General features: G+C 26.2%; 7 protein-coding genes across 7 annotated transcripts; 3 read left to right on the forward strand and 4 right to left on the reverse strand.

Annotated features, from left to right (window-relative positions):
* Window positions 1-173: 173 nt before the first annotated feature.
* On the forward strand, window positions 174-1,515 carry OCT59_020616 (uncharacterized protein; the record flags this gene model as incomplete). Its single annotated transcript, XM_066149305.1, has 8 exons — window positions 174-176; window positions 242-278; window positions 399-483; window positions 611-804; window positions 872-1,005; window positions 1,081-1,228; window positions 1,318-1,397; window positions 1,495-1,515. The coding sequence occupies 8 exons, from the start codon at window positions 174-176 to the stop codon at window positions 1,513-1,515; spliced, it is 702 nt and encodes a 233-aa protein (XP_065990225.1).
* Window positions 1,516-2,340: 825 nt separating this feature from the next.
* On the reverse strand, window positions 2,341-3,189 carry OCT59_020617 (uncharacterized protein). Its single transcript, XM_025317668.2, has 2 exons — window positions 2,634-3,189; window positions 2,341-2,558 (listed from the first exon to the last, which is right to left on the reverse strand). Exons 1-2 carry the CDS (start codon window positions 3,118-3,120, stop codon window positions 2,398-2,400), a joined length of 648 nt encoding a protein of 215 aa, XP_025177913.1. The 5' UTR covers window positions 3,121-3,189; the 3' UTR covers window positions 2,341-2,397.
* Window positions 3,190-3,375: 186 nt separating this feature from the next.
* On the forward strand, window positions 3,376-4,810 carry OCT59_020618 (uncharacterized protein). Its single transcript, XM_025317667.2, has 5 exons — window positions 3,376-3,728; window positions 3,800-4,063; window positions 4,131-4,243; window positions 4,307-4,403; window positions 4,471-4,810. Exons 1-5 carry the CDS (start codon window positions 3,383-3,385, stop codon window positions 4,623-4,625), a joined length of 975 nt encoding a protein of 324 aa, XP_025177912.2. The 5' UTR covers window positions 3,376-3,382; the 3' UTR covers window positions 4,626-4,810.
* OCT59_020619 (uncharacterized protein) lies at window positions 4,605-6,607 on the reverse strand. Its single transcript, XM_025329150.2, has 8 exons — window positions 6,287-6,607; window positions 6,141-6,207; window positions 5,974-6,059; window positions 5,846-5,907; window positions 5,519-5,779; window positions 5,268-5,443; window positions 5,099-5,201; window positions 4,605-5,027 (listed from the first exon to the last, which is right to left on the reverse strand). The coding sequence occupies exons 1-8, from the start codon at window positions 6,474-6,476 to the stop codon at window positions 4,809-4,811; spliced, it is 1,164 nt and encodes a 387-aa protein (XP_025177911.1). The 5' UTR covers window positions 6,477-6,607; the 3' UTR covers window positions 4,605-4,808.
* A 309-nt stretch (window positions 6,608-6,916) lies between these two features.
* Window positions 6,917-9,428, forward strand: OCT59_020620 (uncharacterized protein; the record flags this gene model as incomplete). The annotated part of the gene is made up of 11 exons (XM_025317666.2): window positions 6,917-7,183; window positions 7,251-7,482; window positions 7,547-7,627; window positions 7,696-7,801; window positions 7,864-8,015; window positions 8,077-8,165; window positions 8,241-8,334; window positions 8,412-8,831; window positions 8,902-8,985; window positions 9,053-9,079; window positions 9,147-9,428. 11 exons carry the CDS (start codon window positions 6,917-6,919, stop codon window positions 9,284-9,286), a joined length of 1,692 nt encoding a protein of 563 aa, XP_025177910.1. The 3' UTR covers window positions 9,287-9,428.
* A 2,035-nt stretch (window positions 9,429-11,463) lies between these two features.
* OCT59_020621 (uncharacterized protein) lies at window positions 11,464-12,692 on the reverse strand. Its single transcript, XM_025317665.2, has one exon. The coding sequence runs from the start codon at window positions 12,579-12,581 to the stop codon at window positions 11,607-11,609; it is 975 nt and encodes a 324-aa protein (XP_025177909.1). The 5' UTR covers window positions 12,582-12,692; the 3' UTR covers window positions 11,464-11,606.
* Window positions 12,693-18,583: 5,891 nt separating this feature from the next.
* OCT59_020622 (uncharacterized protein) lies at window positions 18,584-20,700 on the reverse strand (the record flags this gene model as incomplete). The annotated part of the gene is made up of 2 exons (XM_025317664.2): window positions 18,803-20,700; window positions 18,584-18,728 (listed from the first exon to the last, which is right to left on the reverse strand). Exons 1-2 carry the CDS (start codon window positions 20,617-20,619, stop codon window positions 18,584-18,586), a joined length of 1,962 nt encoding a protein of 653 aa, XP_025177908.2. The 5' UTR covers window positions 20,620-20,700.
* Between the last annotated feature and the right edge of the window lie 2,875 nt (window positions 20,701-23,575).

Consider the following 23,575-nt stretch of genomic DNA (forward strand, 5'->3'; position numbering starts at 1 on the left):
AATATAAATAATTATTTTGATTAAAATATCAAAAAAAATATTATTATGATAACTATAAAAATTGTGTTTTTTTATTTTCTTTTAAATATTAAATAGGTAAAAATTTTTGTACTTCCCGATTTCCTGTTTAATCGCCTTAAACCGGTAAATCGATAGTGTAATATTATAGGTAAATGGTAAATGACACATTCAGAATTCCGATATAGTTTATAGAAAACGTGATAATTTAGCCGATATGTAGGATAAGAAAGTAAAAAAACGAATAGAAGTTATCTCACGTATTCATTTTTCATTCATTTACCCTTATTACTTTTTGTCTTGTTTCTTTTTTCTTTTTTTTCTACATAGAATTTTATTCAATACAGAGAAAATCACAGGAAAATAATGTCGACTGACAGTAAAAAAAAAAGAAAAACGTGAGAAACTTGAAGGGTTAATAGCTAAACGTAGAGCCGAAGGAGCTAATGAAGAAGACAATGACAAGTTGTATTTTTATTCGTGTTTCAATTATTTTAAAGTGAAGCCGTTTTTTTTCAAAACGACTATATGAGTTACTATCAGAGTTATGTCACGTAAAATTATTCAATATTCTTAAATATTTCTAATAAAGTAGAAAGAATAAACAGAAATCAGCCACTAGCACTCCAAGTTCTTCTAAAACAACAACACCCACTAAAGCTTCAAAAGCACGAACTTCCCCCACTGCAAAACCTAAGCAACCTCCACCCAAGCCTAAAGGAGGTAGACCACCACGTCAAGATCAATATGAAGATGATGGTTTCATTGTAGATGATAATGAAGAAGGTGTTATCTTAAAAATTGTTTTTTACTCAAAAGAATAAACTAAATGTATCGATTATAAACAAAATAGAGGAAGAGGAATCTGAAACAGAGAGCGATGATGCTACTGAAGAAGAATTTGGATCATCTGAATCTGGTTCTGACGATAGTAAGAAGAAAAGGAAGAAAGGAAAACCAAAACAAAAGAATAATGCTAAAAAGAAGGTATTCGTTGGGTGTTAATTTGTTTTATATGAGTAGAAATTGTGGTAAATTATTGTTTTTTATTATAATTGATAGCAGAAGAAAAAGACACAGAAGAGGAGAAAGGATGAGGACAGTGACGATGATGATTCCGAAGATGATTCAAGAAAAAAATCGAGTAAGAAAAAGAAAGGTGGATCAGACTCCGAGGATTTGGATCCAGAAAAAGAAAAAAATGATTTACGTAAGCTTATTTAAATTATATTATGTTAATAAAATAATTACATATTATTTTATTAACCTGATTTATTTTTTTTAAAAAAAAAATACCAGTGGAAGATCTTGAAGTCATCGACTCGGGATCCATCATGAAAGGGAGGACAAGAGGAAAAAAGATAGATTTTACAGGAATGGTAAAATATAATTCGACTATACAAATATTATTGCTGGTTATTTCTTGTTTAGGCTTCATACACAAGCGTACATATCATTTTATTTGAATGTTTTTAGGATCCTTACGACGACGAATAAATATTATGATATAAGAAAACAACAATATTTCGACTCTTTTTGCTATAAGGTTTTAAATCGCTTAATTCTCGTTATTCAAGGAAGGTTAGTTTTGGATATAAAATATTCTTTTTTTTGAAAAGTATTAGAATTCAGAATTCAGTTATAAATTTCCGTAAAACAAGTAAATAATAAAATGAAAAAAAAAATTGCAAAAAACTAAATCAATCAGTACAAAATTTCTTGTATTTTATTAAATTTAATTATTTAATTTTGGTTATTATAAATTAAACGATTAAAGAAGCTTAATAAATTATCACATTATCGTTATTTTTGCTAATATCAATTGGAATGTGCATTCTATATTTAAGAAAATAAATGCTAATTTGAAATATCTAACCTTCCGACCACTCATAATCTAAATTTTCAAAATCTTTTTATAGCGATTTCATCCATTTACAAGCCGTCTATCGTACGAATCTATCCAGCATATACTTATCCCAAGTCTTTTGCACATTTCTTTTAGTTAAATGTTAAGGTGAATATTGGAGATAGAAATTTTTCTATTTTCAAAAAATAAAAGACGCGTTCAAAACAATCACCATTTTTAAAAAAGCATCGATAACACGCCGGCAGATATGACCAAGCAGTGACCAAGCGCATATATATACTGTAAAATTATGAGATAGATAAAATGTATAGAATACTACTTTTCTTCGGATAATTTTTAGTATTTCTATGAATCAAAAGGGTTTAACGAAAAAAAAACGCCTTATCATATGTTCAAATTATTTAAATTCGAATTTCATTAGGTAAAGAGCTCAACGTATATATGACACGTGACTTCAGATTCCTCAAAAGACGAAATCATATCGTATTAATTTTTAATAATAAATGATGATTTTAACTATATTTCTTGTACACCAATTTATAATCTTCTATCACAACTTTTCCACCGATTCCTAAATAACTGATATCTTCCAATACATGAATAACAAAAGGTTTAACGATGTTAATAAGCATGTCATCTCCAAGAGTATCATAAACGGAGATTGCATATATATCTATTAATAATAAAATAAAAGTCATTATAACAAATGACAACTAATAATAAAATTTTCTTACAAACTATATCGTACCATAAACTTCCACAAAACCAAGTTCATTCCAAAGTTTCTTCATTTTTTCAACGGTCAATTCAGCAGTAATAAATTCAGAAATCTCGATTACATTATCTTTAAAAAGCATATAAAAATTGTCAAGAAATATACATATCGTAGCAAATATATGTACGCTTTCTGCTTTTAGAAAGAATATTGTTGGATAACTTTGTTTTAATTGTAAACTTTGAGTTTCTGACACTGTTGGAAATGATTTTATTTGGCATTCTTCTGTGCAGTTGTGCTTTATTAAATGTCTTTTCCGCCAAAATTCATTCCAATGTACTCCTCCTCTTCGAATTGTTTCTGTAGTATTTTGTTGTTGTTCTTGTTGATTTTGTTGTTGTTGGCTATTGGAAGAAGTAGAAGTCCCTGTCTGTATGGAAGTATTCTGATGTTGAACGCGACGTTGCTGTTGAGTTCGATTTCCTTGGTATCGCGAATTTGTATGAGTGGATCTTATCATTTTCGTCTTAACATGAAAATAAGCCGAATAAAAATATTTTATAGAAATTATTTTTCTGGGAAAACAAAAATTCGATCCTGATTGGGTTGAGTTCGAATTCAATATTTCAATCTGCTAATTTTTCTTGCTTATGTAAGTAAGAAATGTTATTCTGTATGTCACCACGTGATCGTTTATTTTACTATGTATTAAATATGACATCTCGTGTATATTTAATAAGCCCATTTCACGAAGATCCTGTTATCTTTTTTACATGTTATCAATGTCGTCAACAAACCATTCTGCATTACTTCACATTTCATTACCTACTCTTTCCTCTATAACAGATTATCATAAAGAATTGATCAATTCATCAGTTGTTCAAGCTACAAATTTATTAACAATATTAGTATCTTGTCCTGAATTAGATTATTACATAAATGATCCCTTAGCTGGTTGGACTCAAGTTCAAAACTTATTAAGTACATTATACGTTTCAGGAACAAAAACGGCTTTTGAAACTGACAAACCATTTTTTAATATTGACGTTATATTTGAGAATTGGTGTGGATATCAAGTTGAATTGTCAAATGATAGGCAATTTGATGTTTTATTTGGAACTATAAATGGTATAATATTTTTTTAAAAACGAACAAAATTTCTCGTATGATTAATTTAAATTGATGATTTATCCTAATAGAAAAGGAGCGTTTACAACTATTCAATGAAACTCGTAAAAAATTTTCATTATCGGAATTACCAATATATATTCTCGAGTTAAAAATGCAACCACCTTCAATTGAACCGATCGCTTCTAACGAGATTTCTTTGCCGCTTAGCAATCCAAAAACATTTGATCATGTTGCTGTTGGCGGAACATTCGATCATTTACATGCCGGACATAAAATCCTTTTAACAATGACAGCTTGGATAACTGGAAAAAGGTTAATTTGTGGTGTTACTGGTAAGTTAATAAATTTATTCCATAAATCTACGTGTTATGTTTAATTTTCCTTTTGTTTTCAACTTAGATGATATTATGCTCAGAAATAAAAAATTTAAGGAACAATTAGAGTCAATTGATACGCGTATTACAGGAGTTCGACAATTCTTAGAAACAATTCGTCGAGGTTTGAATTATGAGGTTTGTTCCCTAAATAAATTATTATTTAACAAATTTTTTATAACCATTCTTATTATTATTTAGGTGGTTCCGATTTATGATGCATATGGTCCAACTATAATAGATGCTGAAATTCAAGCCATAGTTGTTTCCCAAGAAACGAATAGCGGTGCTAATTCTAGTAGGAATTTTTGATTTAATAAATTATTAAAAAAGAACATTCATTCATGTTTTCTTTTTTTTTACAGTTAACGATGAACGTGTAAAAAAAGGATTTCAACCTCTCCATATATCGATAATTGAAGTTATTTCTTCTTCAAATCCATCTCTTTCTAAAGATGATCTAAAAAATCTCAAGCTTAGTTCAACATATTTACGTGGATTACTATGCAAAAAAGATTAATTATTTATTCCTGCTTTAATCTAGAAAATATTTAATCTAGAAAATTAAATTTGGATTACAGGATTGTTTACAGAATTCGTTATTATGTATATGGAACATTATCTTTTATACAAAATACTTTATATTAATTAATTATGATATTAATTCCCTTAATAAATTACATCGAAACTTTTTTTGTAATCGTTACATGATTTGTGCTCTAAAGTGACGTTGTAATTTATTGGCTTTAATACCAATACGTGTATCATAATTTTGTTGGTGCCTTTTCTCACGTGAAGCGATGAAATGAGGTCGATAATGTTTATACATATGATCATTAGTGATTAATATTCCTCCAGATTGTCTATACTTAGAATTATCGCCGTATTCTGTAATAAACCGATTTATAATCGAATCTCGTTCCTATAAATTAGGACGAATTTTTTAAGAGATTGTTATAAAAAACGCGAAAATTTTTTTAAAAAAAGAATTACCTCAATAGGGCGCAAGTTTTGTCTATAATATCTACGTAAAAGTCGATGACCAAGTCTTTTACCAGATGGCAATACCAGTTCCATATCTTCTTCATATATCATACTAATAAAAGAAAATATTGACTTTGAATAAAATTTCTTAAATTACATTTCGAGTAAAAATATTTACATTTTAGGAAGTTCATCATCATTTTCATCATCATTTTCGGCTTCATCATCACTAACAAACACCCAATTATCATCGTTATCTGCATCAGGATAACTGGAAGTAAAATCATAAAATTCGTCAAATTCCATAATATCTTCTTCAGTTTCATAAGCTATTTTACAGTGACCTTTATCTACCTAAAAGTAAATCCTATTTTAGCGTATAATATTCTTTAATACTAAATTAATTATAAAATAAATGTAAAATCAAACCATATGCCTTCTAACAGATTCAAGGCTTTTCGTTCCCTTTGAACAATATAAACAAACATTTCCAATAGAAATTTTTTCACCCAAATATTTAATTAATCCATGAGAATCAATCAAATACTCTATTTCCGGTATGAAAAAACTATGAATTTTTGTCATATGTCGCATATTTTCATCAAAAGATTCAAATTTTTGTGTACAAAATAGGCAATCAGACTCATCTAGTGCTATTGCTACTTCAATTTTTTTGTCAATAAGTTCATTCTATAAAAGATTGAAAAAAAATATAAATTAAGTATAAATAAATTATCACTAAAACAAATATTTTACCTCATTCGGTATTTGTGGAGTTATCCTGGTACTAATTACATTTTTTTTCGTGTGAGTTGTTCCTATAAAAAATAATAACAATTATAAAACAAAATAATCATTTTTTAGTTAGGTGATCAATGGATTACCTTCAAAGGATGCTTTTGCATCAGCAGCTTTATGTTTATTAGATTGTAAATGATTTGCATAAGCATTCTCAGAATAATAAATTTTACTATGATTTTTTGAAAAGAAGGAAATAACATGAATTAATTTGAACAAGAAAAATTATTATCCAAATTAGAAAGGTTCTTACTTGCAAGCAGTGCATTCTGCAGAGAAACTAGCCTTTCTCTCGGCATCGTTACTTTGCGCTTGTTGAGCTAAACAGAAATTTCTAGTTAGCTTCTTTCAATAACAAACGATCTAAACGAATGTTAACAAACATTGAAGTATTAGTACCTAAAACCTTCTGATTAAATACTTCAGAGGTAACAGGTGGTAATTCCGCAACTTTTCTTTTCAAGTTGTAACGATGCCAGTCAGTTCCATAATGAACTCTTTGAGACTCAGCAGTAGTGAACACAACTTGACAAGCCAAACAAGTAAAAAGTTGAGATCGAGGATGGTTTACGACAGTAGCAGCGGACATTGTTTAAATGACGAAGAAATAGCTGTTAGAATACGTAGAATATGATAAGCAATTGCTTGTAAATAGAATTTATAATAGATCAAGGCAAGTTGGGAAAGAAAGATATTTTGTGATTAGCATTACTATGATCTAAATTTGGCGGAAAATTAGTGGATTGTGGTCTTGTGGTTCTAAACGTATAAATTGGATCATCAGACCGGACACTGTAAGGATCTTCCAATCGGATAACGAAAACGCGATATATGTCATTTTAAAAGCCATAGATTATCAATTTCTTTTACTACCGCTGTAAATTATGACGACATGGATAAAATTAAAAATGATAATTATTTTTAATCGCTTAAGGCTATGCTGCATATCATTCAATTAAACGTGTCTTAAAAGTAAAGCATGTACATCTTTAATCTTGATCATCAGATTTTTTGGTTAAATTTTTCAGAATGGTTTATACCCCAAATTTAATTTCTCGACAATTTTTCGGAAAAATTGTGTTAACTCGAAGTAATTACCTTAAGAATTTTGTCGTAAGAAACGTTAACAGAAACAGTATTCAATTTATTGTACCAACAAACCGTAAGTTTGCTACTTCTATAGAGAGTAGTACTTCAGGTGCTGAAATTCCAGCCAAAAAACATGCTCCAACAAAAAAAGTCGAGTTTACAGCTGATAAATATACATATTTACATAGAAATCCTAATTTCAAGGAGGTGGATATATTTGTTATTTCTCATAATATTAAATTGACAAGCAAATTGAATTTTTAAAATTTATTAGCTTACCCAAGACGACATCAAATTTTTCGCTTCAATTTTACCTGCAAATGGTTTAATCATTGACAATGAAGAAGAATTAATGCCTTATAATGTTGATTGGATGAAAAAATATCGGGGAAAGTCACGTTTAGTAGCAAGACCTAAAACTACACGTCAGATTTCTCAAATACTCAAATATTGTAATGAGAATAAACTGCCTGTTGTACCGCAAGGTGGTAACACGGGACTTGTTGGTAAGTAGAGGAATTATGCTACGTGTTTAAGTTGAACATTTAATTTAATATTTGTATGTTGCAGGTGGTGGGGTACCAGTTTTTGACGAAATTGTTATAAGCACTAATAATATGAATCAAATTAGAAGTTTTGACCCAGTTTCGGGTGAGGATAAATAAATCATTTTAACTTATTAACAGTAGAATTTATATGCTAAGGATTCATTTTTATAGGCATTCTCACTTGTGATGCCGGGTGTATTCTGGAAGTTCTTGATAATTATTTAGCTGAACAAGAACAAGGTTATATGATGCCACTAGATTTAGGTGCAAAGGGCAGGTAAATTTTAAGACATTGTTTTTTTTAAAGACATATTTTACAATGTTCTCATCTTTCCTCAGTTGTCATATTGGTGGAAATGTAGCAACAAATGCTGGCGGTTTAAGATTATTAAGATATGGATCCCTTCACGGTACTGTTTTGGGCCTGGAAGCGGTATTGCCAGATGGAACTATTTTGGATAATTTATCCACACTTCGTAAAGATAATACAGGTTAGTTCTTAAAAGTAAATTTTCTTAATATTCCTTATTCAAATTGATTTTATTTGTTTAGGTTATGATATAAAACAACTGTTTATTGGAAGTGAAGGAACACTCGGAGTCATTACAGGTGTTTCTATATTGACACCACCAAAGCCCAAAGTAAATTGACATTAAACATATTAGTTACATACTTTTATTATAAATTTATTAATTTCTAATTTGGATGTAATTTAGGCAGTTAATGTCGCTGTTCTTGGTGTGAGCACATTCCAAAATGTTCAAAAAGCATTAGTTACATCAAAAAATAAACTATCAGAAATCCTGTCAGGTGAAATCTCAATCATAAGACGACTTTCGTTCTTATAGCCTAAATAATTATTTTGTGTTCCATTTTTTTAATATTAGCGTTTGAATTCTGGGATTCTGATACCTTGAAATTGTCAAAAGCACATAATATCCAAGGAACGAAATTTCCGCTAGAAGATAATTATCCATTTTATGTATTAGTCGAAATAAGTGGATCAAACAAATACCATGATGATGATAAATTGCAAAATTTTCTAGAAGAACTCTTAGCAAATGAAATAGTTAAAGATGGTGTTGTAGCACAAGATGAGACACAAATGTCAACTTTATGGTCGTTACGTGAAGGTATACCAGAAGCGTGTAGTAAAGCTGGGGCTGTTTATAAATATGATATTAGTATTCCATTATCCGTATTTTATCAAATGGCTGAAGATATGAGAAATAGACTACAATCCGCTGGTGTATTTGGTGAGGATAATTTGGTTAGCAATGTAATAGCTTATGGACATGTCGGCGATGGTAAGATTTTTTTTAAGCGAAGAATTTTTTTGAATTATAATAAATAAACGTAATTTTTTTACTATTTTAGGAAACCTACATTTAAACATAGTAGCTAAATCTTATGATCCTAAAGTTACTAATTTAATTGAACCTTTTATATACGAATGGACAGGTATGTCGTAAGAATTTTATCGTACATTCGCGAAATATTTTGATATAAATTTTTTTTTTTGTGATAGAACAACATAATGGATCTATTTCAGCAGGTAATTTATTAATTTATATAATTTCTGTTAATAACACGTATTAATATTAATAAACTCCTTTACATAGAACATGGTCTTGGACTTATGAAAGCAAATTATTTGAAATACTCAAAATCTTCTTCAATGATTTCGATCATGAAACAAATTAAACAAAGTATTGATCCTAATGGAATTATGAATCCTTATAAATTCTTACCGACACAATAAATAATCAAAAGTGAAAAGTATTTTCATTGCGCAATTCACAATAAATGTTTAATAATTATGTTGAATTCAATAAATACTTTAAATCTCTTTTAGATGCATATACTAATAAATTTAATTTAAATATATGAAATTTGAGAGAACAAAATTTCGAGCATAAATATTTTGTTTATTGACTGTGTTTATACAAGGATATGATAATTTATCATTACAAATTTTAGTAGCGCTAGTATATACAGGAATTTATAACTTTCATGTTTTCTTATACTACAACCATCTGTCAGTTTTTATAATATGCACAACACATTGATTGTACTTTTGAAAATGTTAATAAGTACAAATATATCTAATATAACAAAAAAATCCTTATAATTTTCAAGTTTCTATAATAATTTGATATATTTCTCGTTTGTCTTGCTATTTGTTTCACATACCCACAACAAAAATTATCAGTATAGCTTCGAATTTTTTCACTAACTGACACCTTTCAATTGTTTAAAAAAAATAATGGTTTGTTATTTAATTTTTAAGCGATAGAAGGTTAGGGGGTATTGGGGTTCTAATAAAATAAAAATCAGAGATTAAAAAAAGTTTCATTTTATATTTCTTTTTTTTTAAAAAAAAATAACTTACCATGTAGTGTTGCTTATTGTTTTTCCATCTATTGTTAACACCGTTTCTCTGAATAACTATAGCCATTGGTGAACATCCACTTAGAGGTAGTCCCTCTTTTGCACTATTATGAGGGTTATTCGGTTTTTTGATTTTAACTTTATTTTGTTTCAAAATATGTTAATAGACATGAACGAATAAGTGACACCTCTATAAGTGCACCTATAAGTGCACGGTGGGTGGGCCTGGTCCCAACTTATAAGAGCTCTTAATATTTTACTCTCTATTAATGCACACCCTCTCTAAGTGCACCGTCTACTATTTTTTTACCATGGTCCAAGTGGGGGTGCACTAAGAGAGTATACCTTTTTTTTTTTTTATACTTATGGGAAGTTACCTCAACAATCACGTGGTCAGTGACGAATCAGACAGCCAATTCCAACGTGATCTTAATGAAGCCTGATAACTGGAGGAGATGACAATTCATGACATACTCGTTAGCGTAGTAAAATAAACCTAGAGGAGATGATCGGCATAAGATATATAAATGGGACTGACGCGATGCGCTTTATCATCAAAAATTTGATACGGGACATACAGTAGTAATAATTAATTATTATTAATAAAAATCCGAAAGTCTAATTAGCCTGGAGCAAAAAAAGATTATTAATTTTATAGTAAAATTAAAAAAGACAATAATAAAATTTTAAACTTACAACTCTGGTAATGTTCTACGAACTTTATGTCCTGCACGACGATCTGGCATTTCTATGATATATATATATATATATATATAATTTTTTTTTTTAGAGTTCTCATAATCCACTCATAACTCATAATCCACTTATTAATCCATTCATGAACTTAAAAATATTAGAGAAACCACGTGTCATGATTGTTTAGGAGGACTTTGACATGGCAAGTTGGTTATATGACACGCCTAGAAAATATCAATTAGTAAAAACCAGCTGCTAAAGATGATATAAAGAAAGGACTTGCAGATTCAAAAAAAAAATTGAAAGCATATTTTCTAGTATCATTAAAGAAAGCACTAAATGTCTTCTCTGTAAATTTACTGTAAAAAGGGTTCAATTAAGGATTTATTTGTTTGTTTTATATGAATTATTGTGGCGTGTTAAATTGTAGTAGTACTTAGTGTGTTAAATTGTAGTAGTATTTTAGTGTGTTAAATATTAGAAATACGTATAAATCGTATAAATATTTGGATGTTCCACGTGATTTCACGACTTGCTAAAATGGGTAGCATTTACTATTTATAAATTTTGAAGTTCAGATAACATTAATAAGGCATCAAGGAAATCAATATACAAAATATTAAATAGTTTTTTTTTTATATCATTAAATAATAAATTGGTTTGATTTATCAATTTTAATCTTGGGGTGAGTCACATTAAAATATTAACGGTAAATCATTGAATAATAAATAAATTGGTTTGATTTATCAATTTTAATCTGAGTCGAGTCAAATTAAAATACAACGCTAAAATGAATTTAGTATATACATAAGTTCTTATAAAAAGATGTCACATTTTAAATAATGATATTTTAACCAAATACAAAAAAAAAAAGGTATCACTTTATTTATAATAATAAAAAATATAATTTTTACATGTATTTTTATATGTAGGAAAAAAAAAAAAAAAAGAAATGGAATCATAATTTTCATACTCAAAAAAAAAAAGTCTCATTTTCATTTCTTTTTGAAAAGAGAACTTACGGCATCAGCAGCTTCAGTAAAGAAATTTTTACCATCCCCATCAGAGTCACCACCAAATTTAAGTAATAAACCTTTAACATCATTCTTAAATTTATCATCTCTAAAAATATTATTTCTTAATTCTTCTTCAATATTTTTTAATAAAGATTCTTCGAATTGATCTATAAAAGGTCTAATAAATTTCGAAATTCTAGCTGGTAATTTAGCGAAAAGTCTATCAATAAAATTTCCTTCATCCTTTCCTTCTCCAAAAATTTTTAATATCTTTGAAAGTTTCTTTCCACCTTCTTCTTCACCAGTATCGCTACTTTTACTACTTTTTGAAAATATTCCACGAGATTGAACATCATCATTTTTTTTATTTTTATCAAAAATAGATTTTCCTACTGTACCAATCATATTTCCTTTAACATGTTGAGGTACTTTTTCACTAACTTCTTTATTAATTTCTTCTCCTGAATTATGTACGGGAGGTTGAATAAGTTCTATAATTTGTCTAATAATACCTTCTTTACCTTCTTTCAAAAATCCAAAATCAAAGTTTTTGAAAAAATTTTTAATATCATCATCATCATCATCATCATCATCATTAGCGAAATCCCATACAGCTTTTTTTGATTCAGTAACAATAATATCAGTAATTTTATCAGGTGAATCAATTGTTACTTCATCTATATGTCTTCTTGTATCTTCACGAATATCTTCCTTAAAATCATCCGATAATTTATCAGTTAAGGAAGTTACTACTTTAAGTACATTTTCAAGAATTGTATCATTTTCATCATCTCCATCGTCAACTTTATTTTTAATAAAATCCATAATCTTATCAGGAAGTTTTTCTACTATTATTTCTTTAAGTTTTTCCAAGTTTCTTTCAACATGGTCTTTTAATTTATCCCGATGGTTATCAATATAAGTTTCAACTGCTTTTGCAACCCTGTCACGCATTATTATTTATTTTAAAATAATAATAAAAAAGTTTATATTTAAGTTATTTTTAAAAAGTGAAAAAAAAAAAATTTCTTTCGAGGGAAAGAAAGTTTTAGAAAAGTAATATGATTAACATTTATATATACTTTGTGTTCCATGAGAAAAATCTAATCTGGCGTTTAATTTTTTGTGTTATATAGACCTTTCGGTATTAATGACATGGCTTATTGATAATAAATTTCCTTCTTTAGTTTACAACCGAAAAAAATATACTCTTTGTAGAACAATCTTGTACAATTATGGCCTATTAATTTGTAATCACAAATATGGAAAGATTAGTTGCTAAGCATTGCACTCTAATTACGTTTTTCTTATGTTACAAAGTCGATCGAACATAATCTTTTCAGCCAATTAAATCATTATAATATTTAAAGTATAAAAGATTATGAATGAGACTAACTAATATTGTGTAAGCAAATCAAACATTTATTACATTCTCAAGTAATCAAGTAATCGTGAATTCGTTAAATAAATTTTATTCCGATTCAAGGTATATTAATCGATTCACGTGTTCCTCTGTATATTAGCCAATAATCAGTTTTTATCATATTATTCGTAAAGAGTTTTCCGTGTGTTCCCTTATCATTTACCCCTTAGTAAAAAAAAAAAAGTTGTAATATTTAATAAGCAATTTAATCATTTTTTTTTCATTTGTACTTTTTCCCTTATAAATGAAAATCAAACAAAAAAAAAATTTATGCATAAAAAAAAATGAAACCAAAATTCGGTTATTTCTTAAAAGTTGATTTAAATTGCGCCAATAGTGCTTGCTCATCGGACTTATGCAATTATCTATTTTTGCTATTTAGTTTCTGGTTTGGTATAATATGATACGCATTATGATATCACAAATGTATGTTAATCGCAATACTTATAATTTAATGTAATACTTGTAATACTTTTTATGCTTGTTGGCGGTTGAAATTTATTATGTAAATATGTAAAACGTGAGGAGAATCCACAAACGTGAATCATTAAGTATGCATAAATAGAGTTGAAGATAAACATTTCATATTCGTTATATTTTTAAATTCCATTAAACTATAATCGTTTTTTTTTTCGTTTTTTTTTAAAAAAAAATGAAATGAAAAAAAGAAAAAAGAAAAGAGAAGAAAAGAGAATCTGAAATAAGGTATATCAAATGAGTATTTCTAAAGTTTTGATTTGTTGATCAAAATTCTTTTAGATTTGATTTAAAAAAATGGGAATATTTATAAAAGATAGTAAATATGAAAAAAAAAAAATCATTTTCATTTCCAAATAAAATTTCGGGTGACTTTTTTTACATTGCCATAAAGGTTTACAACAATGAACTATAAAACTGCGATGAATCTAAAGCAAATAAGGAAATTAAAAAGGAAATTATTTATCCGATTTCCCGATTTCCCGACTTTCCGATTTCCCGTGGAATAACAAAACGGAAAAGAATAAAAAAGCGAATAAAAACTAAAAACGTATAAAAAGTTAAAAATGAATAAAAACGTATTAAATATTAAAAAATTTATTAAAATATCATTTTTTTTCTTCTTCTTCTTCTTCTTCTTTTCATCGTTCTTTTTTTTATTATTATAAAAACCCTTTTGTTATCTCAAAAATTTTTTATTAATACTTTAATACTTGTAATATTCTTTTAATACAGTATAACGACTATACGATATAACGAATTTTCATGGTAAAACGGATAAAGCGATTTTTTAAGGGTTTATCTTTATAAAATAAACATATAAAAAATCGGTATATAAAACTTATAAATTTTGATATAAGGTTATATCGAGTTTTAACTGTATTAACAAAACACTTTTGGATAGTTTGTTGTTTTACGGGACTTGCTGAAAAATCATTGAACTATTATTGAACTTTATGAAATAAAATCACGTATCGCCAAAATATCAACGTGGACAGACCGCTTAACATGGCTTAACATGGCTTAACATGACATAACCCGACTTTAACTAAATATATATTTTAAAATATCTATCGTTCTTGAAGTAGCTTTGAAGATGAAAAGAATGGTTATAATGAAAATTATGAAAGTTTGAATCAGCTGATGCTTGCGTTTCCACTTTGGTGGTATATGTTGTACTTCAGATGATTTGCGTCAGATGATTGATAAACTCAAGATATCTCTGTGATTTAAATGCTATCCCTTCAATGTGTGAAATATGTGAAATGAGTGAAATATCATAATAAATTCGGGTAAAATCATAAGTAAACTTCAAATCACCTCGTGAATAATTTAAATAATTTGATGATATTTTATGTAAATTATGATTGAACGAAAAAAAAATTACGTTACGTCATACTTAAAAATTTAAAGTTTTTTATAATACTTTTATAATACGATTCATATTTTATAATATTTTATGTGATTATTTTTAAATATCTAATGCAAATGTCACCTGAGAACACCTGAGGCGCGAATTTACGCAACACACACATTAATACAGTACCGTATGTATATTTATATATATACATATATTGATATTATTAAAACTGTAATTAACAATATATATATATATATAATATATATCAGGTTTTTTTTATTATTATTATTTTAATTTATTGAAATAAATTAAATTCAATTTAAATTCATACATAAATTATAATATATACATACATACATAAAAAAAAAATTTTTTTTTTTAATTAATCCAAATTTATATTACAAAAAAAATATATATATATATATATATGTATAATATGTATATATAAAAATAAATAAATAAATTTTAAAGTTAAATTATAAAAAAAAAAAACGTTTTTAAAAATTTATTTACTGATATTTACCAGGTTTTTCCGTTTTTCCGTGATAAATACGGTCCTTTTTTTTTCAAATCGGAAAAATCGGAAAAAATTGGTCATTGTTTTTTTTGTTTTTTTTTTTTGTTTTTTTTTGTTGATTTTTTGGTTTGTTTTTTTTTTTGTTCTTGTGATACTACTTTTATACTACTTTTCACAAAGATTCTCACGAGCGTTACACATCGTTACATACATTTTTTTTTTTTTTTGGCGGTTTATTATTCATATTCGGTAATTACTTACCGGTTATTCTCTCTATTTTTTTTTCCGTGTTAAAAAAAAAAAATAGTCAAGCATACATTAAAAAAAAAAAAGACTAAACCAAAAAAAAACTCTTTCAGAACATTCTCGTGAAATCTTAATTAAAAATTTTTTTTTTTTTGTGATCTGTTTGTTAAATGTAAATGTTACTGTACGGTTTAAATGTACGTGCCATGGAGTAATAATGGAGTAATAATGGGAAGTATATTAATGTAAAGTTAATAATGGAAGTTTTATTATTTCGGAATAATAAGATGATGAATAATGTTCATTGTTTTTTTTTTATTTACGATCCAAAAAGGTTTATTTTTTTAAACAAGTTTAAAAAAAAAATTATATATATATACATACATACATTACATACATGCACATATAAAAAAATATATATATATATAAATATAATATATATATATATACATACAAAAGCACATCATATAATATATAAATAGGTTAGATTACATTGATTACATTAGATAATGGGAATATTTTTTTTTTTTTTACGTTACACGTAATATAAATTAAGGTTTATTTTATAATTTTTTTTTTTTATAAAAGATTAACAATCGATTTTATTTTGATTTTATTTTGATTTTTATTTGATAATTTTTTTTTTTTTTTTTTTTATAAAAAAAGATTGACAAATGAAAAATTGAATTTCATGATATTTAAGCCCATTTTAATGATATTAGGGGACCTTTAAAAAATTTCTTTTAAATAATCTATTAAATAATCTTTTTAATTACTCTTTTAAATTAAATAATCTTTTTTAAATAATCTTTTTTAAAAATCTTTTATATGTATATTAGAAAAAAAACAAACAAACAAGAAACAATTGTTTAACTTTACCGTCCCTACGGGTTTTTTTTTTTTTAAACTTTTTTTTTTTTTTTTTCAAAAAGTTTAAAAATGATGTGTAACGTGTCAAAACTTTTTTTTTTAATGTTTTTCTTTCACGTGTTAATTCTTTTTTATCAATCATGTTCAAGATGGTCAAGATGGTCAAAGATGGTCAAGATAAATTTGTCAAAATGTTAAAGATAAGTCAAGATAAATCTGTCAAAAGATATAAAATCTGTCAAAAGATAAATCTGTCAGAAAGATAAGTTTGTCAAAAAGATAAGTTATTCTGTCAAGATAAGTTATTCTGTCAAAAGATGGATTAGATAATAAATTTTTTTTTTACGCGTCCTTAAAAAAACGCGTCATTACATAATATTTACATTACAACATTTTAAAAAAAAATTATATAATTGCAGTCAAGAGTTTTTTTTTTTGCCAATTCTCAAAAAAACAATAAATGTATAAATATATACATTTTATTGATTAAATCTTTGTTATAAAAAAAAGAGTTTTTTTTTCCTTTGCCAATAAGAAAAAAAACTGAAAAAAAAAGATGCTAGAAAAAAATATGAACAAATTACAAAATTAAAAAAAAAAGGAAAAGAAATTTTTTTGAAAAAGAAAAAAGAATTCAGATTAAAAAAAAAGAAGAGATGAATGGATATTCAGATTATTAAATAAATAAAAAAAACAATTGCCAGAGTAGAGAAGTATATTACATACTAAAAACATTCCTCGATCTTAAAAAATCGTCATATGAAGAAAAATAAAGCTTTTTTTTTTTACAAAAAAAAAAAAGAATTAATTAATTAACACAAATAGTAATAATATAATAATAAATAAAAATGCCTTAACGAAAAAACCAATTTTACCAACAAAAAAATATAAATTTACATACATATTGTATAAAAAAAAAGGGATGAAAAAAAAGGGGAAAATACATAGGAAAAAAAAAGTTAAGTACAAAGAAAATAAAAAATATATATATAAGAAAAAAAAAAGATGATGGGATAATATATATATAAGAAGAAAAAAGATGGAAAAAAAAATATAAAACAAAAAAAAAGTGAACCAAAAAAATTATATAAAACATAAATTACTTGTTATAATAATTTCATTTTTTTTAACTAGCAAAAAAAAAGAGGAGGGAGAATGATAAATTTGCTTAATTTGAATTTTACGTGGTGATTATTTTTTTATAATTAATTATATAACGTTTCGTTTTTGTTGATAGTCGTGTAAGTATCGTTAAAAGTATTCGTTAAAAGTATTCGTTAAAAGTATCGTTAAGGATATTTTTTTGTTTCATTAATTTTTATAATAATGGATTTTTCTTTTTTTTTGCTAAATGAAATTATAAGATTCTCCCGATAATAACTTAGACTACTTCGTAATGATTCATGATAAACTTATTATAGAGTGGTTGTTGATAAAAAAACATAAATAAAATAATTTTTTTTTTTTTCGAATGTACAATTAATTGTGAGATAAAAAGATACGAAACAAAACGTGTGTAAAAAAGTTTTTTTTTTTATATATGACGAAAAAATAAAAAAAAAAAAAATAATTTTTTTTTTGCAAAACGAAAAATGGGGGATGTGGTGGTGTTTATAAACAAGGGAAGAAGAGTAAAAAATGTGTATATATATATACTCCAAAATAAAAAAAAAAGTCTTTCTTAAATTTTACTCTCCTTTTTCGTATGATACAAAATATTTACAGTACATACGGCATCATCAATCGAATTTTTGGTACTATCGACTTATACGATCGATATAATTATATAATAAAAAAAAAAAATTTTTTTTTTAAAAGGAGGAAAATAAATAAATAATGATAAAATAAAAAAAAAAAAAAACAATTTCTTTTTTTTTTTTCTTCACGAAATAAAAAAATTTTTTTTTTTTTTAAAAAAAAACGAAAAAAAAAATGTGCGCCACAATATATATTATACCGACCCATGCCGATAAATTTTTTTTTTTTGGTTTTTTTTTTTAGAATATATATGTATAAATTTTCTCTTTTTTAAAAATTGATCCAACCAACAACTTAAAGTTCATTCATAGAGGTGTTTGACACTTGCAACACCGTTTCGGATCAGGTGAATCGCCATTCTTTGGTTTCTTAAACATCGCATTGTATTCGGACTTGAGTGGAATATATCTACACTCTGGATTAACACAAACACATTTGGTCTTTTTATATCTATAAAATTAAGAAAAATTAATTAGAACATACCACAAATTTAAATATATAATTAATAATATATTAATACTAACCGTAACCCGCAACTATTGCATAGCATAAGATCTGTACTCCAACCTGGACGCCAGCAAGGAGTGCTCTTGGTTCTACAACTGGCACAAACTTTTACCTTACTGTTAGATTCTTTTCTTCCAACAGTTTTTGATCCTCTTTGCACCTCCGATCTACGTTTCTTTGCCGGAGGCGCGAAATCCGGATCGTCTTCATCATCACCAAAATTATCTGAATTAAGATCAAAGTCGCTTAGTTCTGATGGTGGAATAGATAATGATGAGGATACGGACATAGAATCACGACGTTTGGATGGTTGCATACGATAATATGCAGCAGCTGCAGCAGCTGCTGCTGCAACAGCAGATGATGATGATGATGAAGTAGAACAAATAGAAGAACCGCGAGGGGACTTATTATTCTCACCAGAATTTGATGATCTGGGAACTTGAGAACCAGATGATGGTAAAATTAATTTTTTTGAAGGTCGACCGACTGAAGCGACACGACGTTTTCTTGCTTTAGCTTCTTCAATCGCTGTTGAATTATTAATTTGAGAGTCGATCATTTGATCATATCCTAATTTGAACATGTCCAATTCTTGATTTTCTTTTTTATTTTTGGCTCTTGTCACGGGTCTGGTTCTCATCTTATTTTTCCTTGCTTGAGTTAACCTACGTACAATATCTGGTAATAATAAAGGACGATGAATTATTTTTGCCAATTGTGGTTTGTTATGATTATGATGATTATTATGATGATGATTATGTTGTTGTTGTTGTTGTTGTTGTTGTTGATTATTACTATTGTTATTATCTTTATTCTTTATAACGGATTGTGAAGAATCTTTGTTCATATTATTGGACTCAACATTATTATTATTATTATTAATAATCTCCTTATTTTTATCATCATCATTATCATTATTAGAACGATTTGATGGTAAAGCATTATCGAATACGATTGGAAATCTAAATACAAATCCAGGTTCTCGTAACAAATCTTCATGACTAGGAGATTTATAAGGAATTCCTTTACGCTTACTTCTTCTATCAGAACGATTTGGAATAGGTACAGTTCTTGGAGCTGCGGAAGCGGCAACTATAGCATTAACTATGGAAGAATTTCCTAAACCGGTTTCATTCTTCTTTTCATCATTGGTGATCGATCGATCCGATTTTGATTTTATAGACTTGGATGATGTGCTGGAAATCTTTTGTAAGACTCTATTACTATATGATGTAATAGCAATACTAGATGATGATGCGGATGACGTACTTTTTGATGACGTCAAACACGAGATCGAGCATGATTGGTCAGTTGAAGAAGAAGAGGCGGTCGAATCAGAAGATTCATCATCCGGAGGAGATATCGGTGAAGACGCAGAATCTGAAAGATCAGGAACTGAAGATACAGAATCACAAACTGAAGGAGTTGATGAAATTGATAAATCACCATAATTATTATTATTTGAATGAAATGATGATAAAGAATTCGGTAATTTAATATTATTAGAATCAGCAGCTATACGAGCGACGAGTAATGGAACAATTGAAGGATCAGTTATATAAAAACGACATTTTGATTGAGATTGAATATAAGGTTCAGGGGTAGATGGATTCGAAGTTTCTGAAGTGATATCATGTATAGAAGAAACGGAAGTAGGAATGATTTTTGAATTTTTCGAATTATTAATAATATTTAAATTCTTTTCGTTTTCTTTAATACCGGAATCTGAATTAGGAAAAAAAGGATTTTTAGAATCCGAAGTATCGTTCGCGGGAGGTGTCGGTATTCCAAAATTTGCTGATGACATGTTTAAAGTTGATGGTTGTGCCATATAGATTTTTTTTTAAGAACCGAGTTTTGATCCGATTGATTTATTAATCCTAAAAGTTTAATCCTAAAGTTTATATAAATTAAATAAATAAAAAAAAAAGGTTAAAAAAACGATCCATCAGTAAATTGTATAATTATATATATTTTAATTTGATTTTTTTTAAAAAAAAACAGAATAAAAAAAGAAAAATTATGAAATCAAAGAAAAAATAAAACGGATCGGACGGATCGATTTGTAATTAAACATAGCATATATCATGTTAAAAATGAATCATGAAAAATTTTGAAAAGAAAAAAGGATCAAGTAATATGAATCAGGGAGTATTAAACACATGGAAGATAAACAAAGAATGCAGATCGAATGATATTAATGATAAGGAGACATAATTTTATGTCGATCGGGAATAACAACGAAAAAAAGAAAGAAAGAAAGAAAGAAGAATATTAAAACTTTTTTCTTTTTTGTTATTATTTAAACAAGGGGGGAGGAGGAGGAGGAAAGTGGGGAAGGAAGAGAATGATAATGAGAATATAAAGGAATAACAAATAAAAAAGTATATTACAAAGTCATTGAAAGAAAGTTTGAAAGGAGAAAAGAAATAATTTTTGTAATGGTAAAAGAGCGCGGTTTAATATAAATATTAATTTATCTTTTAAGGAAAAGGAAAAGAAGAATATTCTAATATATAATTTACTTATTTATCTTTTTTTTTCCTCGAAGAAAGAAACGAACAAACGAAATAAGGATACTTACGAGTTGTTTATTTTAACGATTTTTTAAATTTTTATTGTTATGATTCGTTTACAAACTTATTTTTTTTTTAAAAAAAAAGATAACAAGTTTGCAAAAAAAAATCGATGATTTAAAACCGAGGGGAAAGAAAATTTTTTTAAAAAAAGTAGAAAAGGAGGAAGCAAAAAGAGGTGTTTACGAGAATTCTTTTTTTTTTTGAAAATTTTTTTTTGTTTTTAAAAAAAAAAATCAAGAAAAAAATAATAAAATAATAATAATAATATATATAAGAGTTTTGTCTAAAAATAATTATGTATAAACAATTCTAAATTATTAGCTTATTGGGCGATTTTTTTTTTTTAAAAAAAAAAAATAAAAAAAATAATAAACACTGAAGGGGGAGGGGGGTTCTTTTAGTAAAAGAAATATAAAAAACAGGTCAAAATTTTTTTTTATGATTGATAACGATTTAATAAATGACGATGAAGTTAAAAAGACCGGAAACAAAAAGATAAGATGTAAAATAAAATAGAGAAGATGAATTTTTTTAATATATTTCGAAAGGAAGTTAACCAGTAACGAAGGAAAAAAAAAAATTTTTTTTTTTTTTTTTTTTGTTGAGAAAAAAATAATTTTATATATATATATATATATTATTATATTGTATATATTTTATTTTTTTTTATTTTTTTTTGTTTCTAAAAAAAAAAAGTTTTTTTAAACAAGTTCTTTAATTTTTTTTCTTTTTCTAAATCAAAAATTATTATTTTTAAATAACGAAGAAAAGAAAAAAAATTAAAGAAGAATAAATCTACTAAGAAGAGGAGGAAATAAAAAATAAAAAATTTTTTTGATTTTTTTTGATTTAAAGAAATATAAGTGACAAGTGAATTTAAGAGTTTATTGAAAGGTTTTATATAAAGGATATTTATATAACGCAAAAAGTAAGCTTTTTTTTTTTTTTTTTTTGTGTAAAGTAAATTAAAACATTATACATTATTTTGTTATATATTATTATTTAAAGTAAATAAAAAAAAAAAAAAAAAAAAATGTATTTATATATATATGTATATATATAAAATAAAAATAAAAATTAAAATAAAAAAAAAATCGAATTTTTTTTTAAAAAAGGTGAAGATAATCCAGATATGCAATGATTATAATATGTATAGCAATAATAACACGTTACACATCATATTTTACCTTCTTATTTGATTGATGATAAGCAACTTTTTTTTTTTTTAAAATATATAGATTACATTAAAAAAATTTTATTTCAAACATTATTCAAATACAACCGAATGACGGTAGTTAGTATAGTTAAAAATGAAAAGCGGAGAGAAAAAAAAACCTGATTATAAACCTGAAAAAAATTCTATCATAAAAAGAAAAAAATGAGATTATTTTTTTTTGTACGAATGAAACACAAAAAATTGGAGAAAATTCAACAGGTATGAAGAGCACAGGGCACCCAAACATTAAAACAATTAAGACATTTAAAACTAAAACGTTTTAAAAGATTAAAAAGAGAGAATAATAATTAAAATAATAATAATAATTAATAATAATAATAATAATAATAATAATATAAAGGTGAAATAATATATATTATTTATATAATATATGATATATAAAATAAAATAATATATATTAAAAAAATTACATATTTCGAATGGAAATTAGATATTCAAGATTTTCCGATCTTCCTTTTTTTTTTTTAAACTATAGATAAAACGGATAAAGTGTTGTAAGTGTTGTTAAGTGGGGAGCTCATGAAAAAAAATCTTTATAGCTATATGATACGTAAATATTTTTTTTTGTAATGAAAATCTTTACTAAGATAGTAACAAGTTGATATACGACAAATTGCACGACCCAAATGGTAATACTTTTGGGGTCACAGTATATTATGAATATTATGGCATCAAATCTACAAATATGGATTAGTGTTGGTCCAGGACCCAATAAATGAAAAATAAAGTCAAGGAAAAAAAAACAATGTACGGTAATAAGAAAAAAAGATGCTGGAGAAGGAACCGAAAGACAAAAAAGAAAAAAAAATGAATGTACAACTCATGCTGGTTACTAAACGGATAAAGATAAATAGTAAACAAAAAAAATAAACATAGCATACATAATAAAAAAAATATATATTATATATATATATATATATTAAAACCTCCAGATTTGGAATACTAAATTATGATTCGATTTAATTGATTAA

The sequence above is a fragment of the Rhizophagus irregularis genome, chromosome 3 (assembly GCF_026210795.1).
Source record: "Rhizophagus irregularis chromosome 3, complete sequence".
NCBI classification, from domain to species: Eukaryota; Fungi; Glomeromycota; class Glomeromycetes; order Glomerales; family Glomeraceae; genus Rhizophagus; species Rhizophagus irregularis.

Excerpts from the sequence above, each read along its gene's own strand:
- OCT59_020617 (XM_025317668.2), bottom strand. The coding sequence starts at position 3,120 with ATGATAAGATCCACTCATACAAATTCGCGATACCAAGGAAATCGAACT. Across the intron at positions 2,559-2,633 it reads TGGTTTTGTGGAAGTTTATG|ATATATATGCAATCTCCGTT; the intron begins GTACGATATAGT and ends TATTATTAATAG.
- OCT59_020618 (XM_025317667.2), top strand. The coding sequence starts at position 3,383 with ATGTCGTCAACAAACCATTCTGCATTACTTCACATTTCATTACCTACT. Across the intron at positions 4,064-4,130 it reads GTTAATTTGTGGTGTTACTG|ATGATATTATGCTCAGAAAT; the intron begins GTAAGTTAATAA and ends TTTTCAACTTAG. Across the intron at positions 4,404-4,470 it reads GAATAGCGGTGCTAATTCTA|TTAACGATGAACGTGTAAAA; the intron begins GTAGGAATTTTT and ends TTTTTTTTACAG.
- OCT59_020619 (XM_025329150.2), bottom strand. The coding sequence starts at position 6,476 with ATGTCCGCTGCTACTGTCGTAAACCATCCTCGATCTCAACTTTTTACT. Across the intron at positions 5,908-5,973 it reads TGCAAAAGCATCCTTTGAAG|GAACAACTCACACGAAAAAA; the intron begins GTAATCCATTGA and ends TATTTTTTATAG. Across the intron at positions 5,780-5,845 it reads CTCCACAAATACCGAATGAG|AATGAACTTATTGACAAAAA; the intron begins GTAAAATATTTG and ends AATCTTTTATAG.
- OCT59_020621 (XM_025317665.2), bottom strand. The coding sequence starts at position 12,581 with ATGCGTGACAGGGTTGCAAAAGCAGTTGAAACTTATATTGATAACCAT.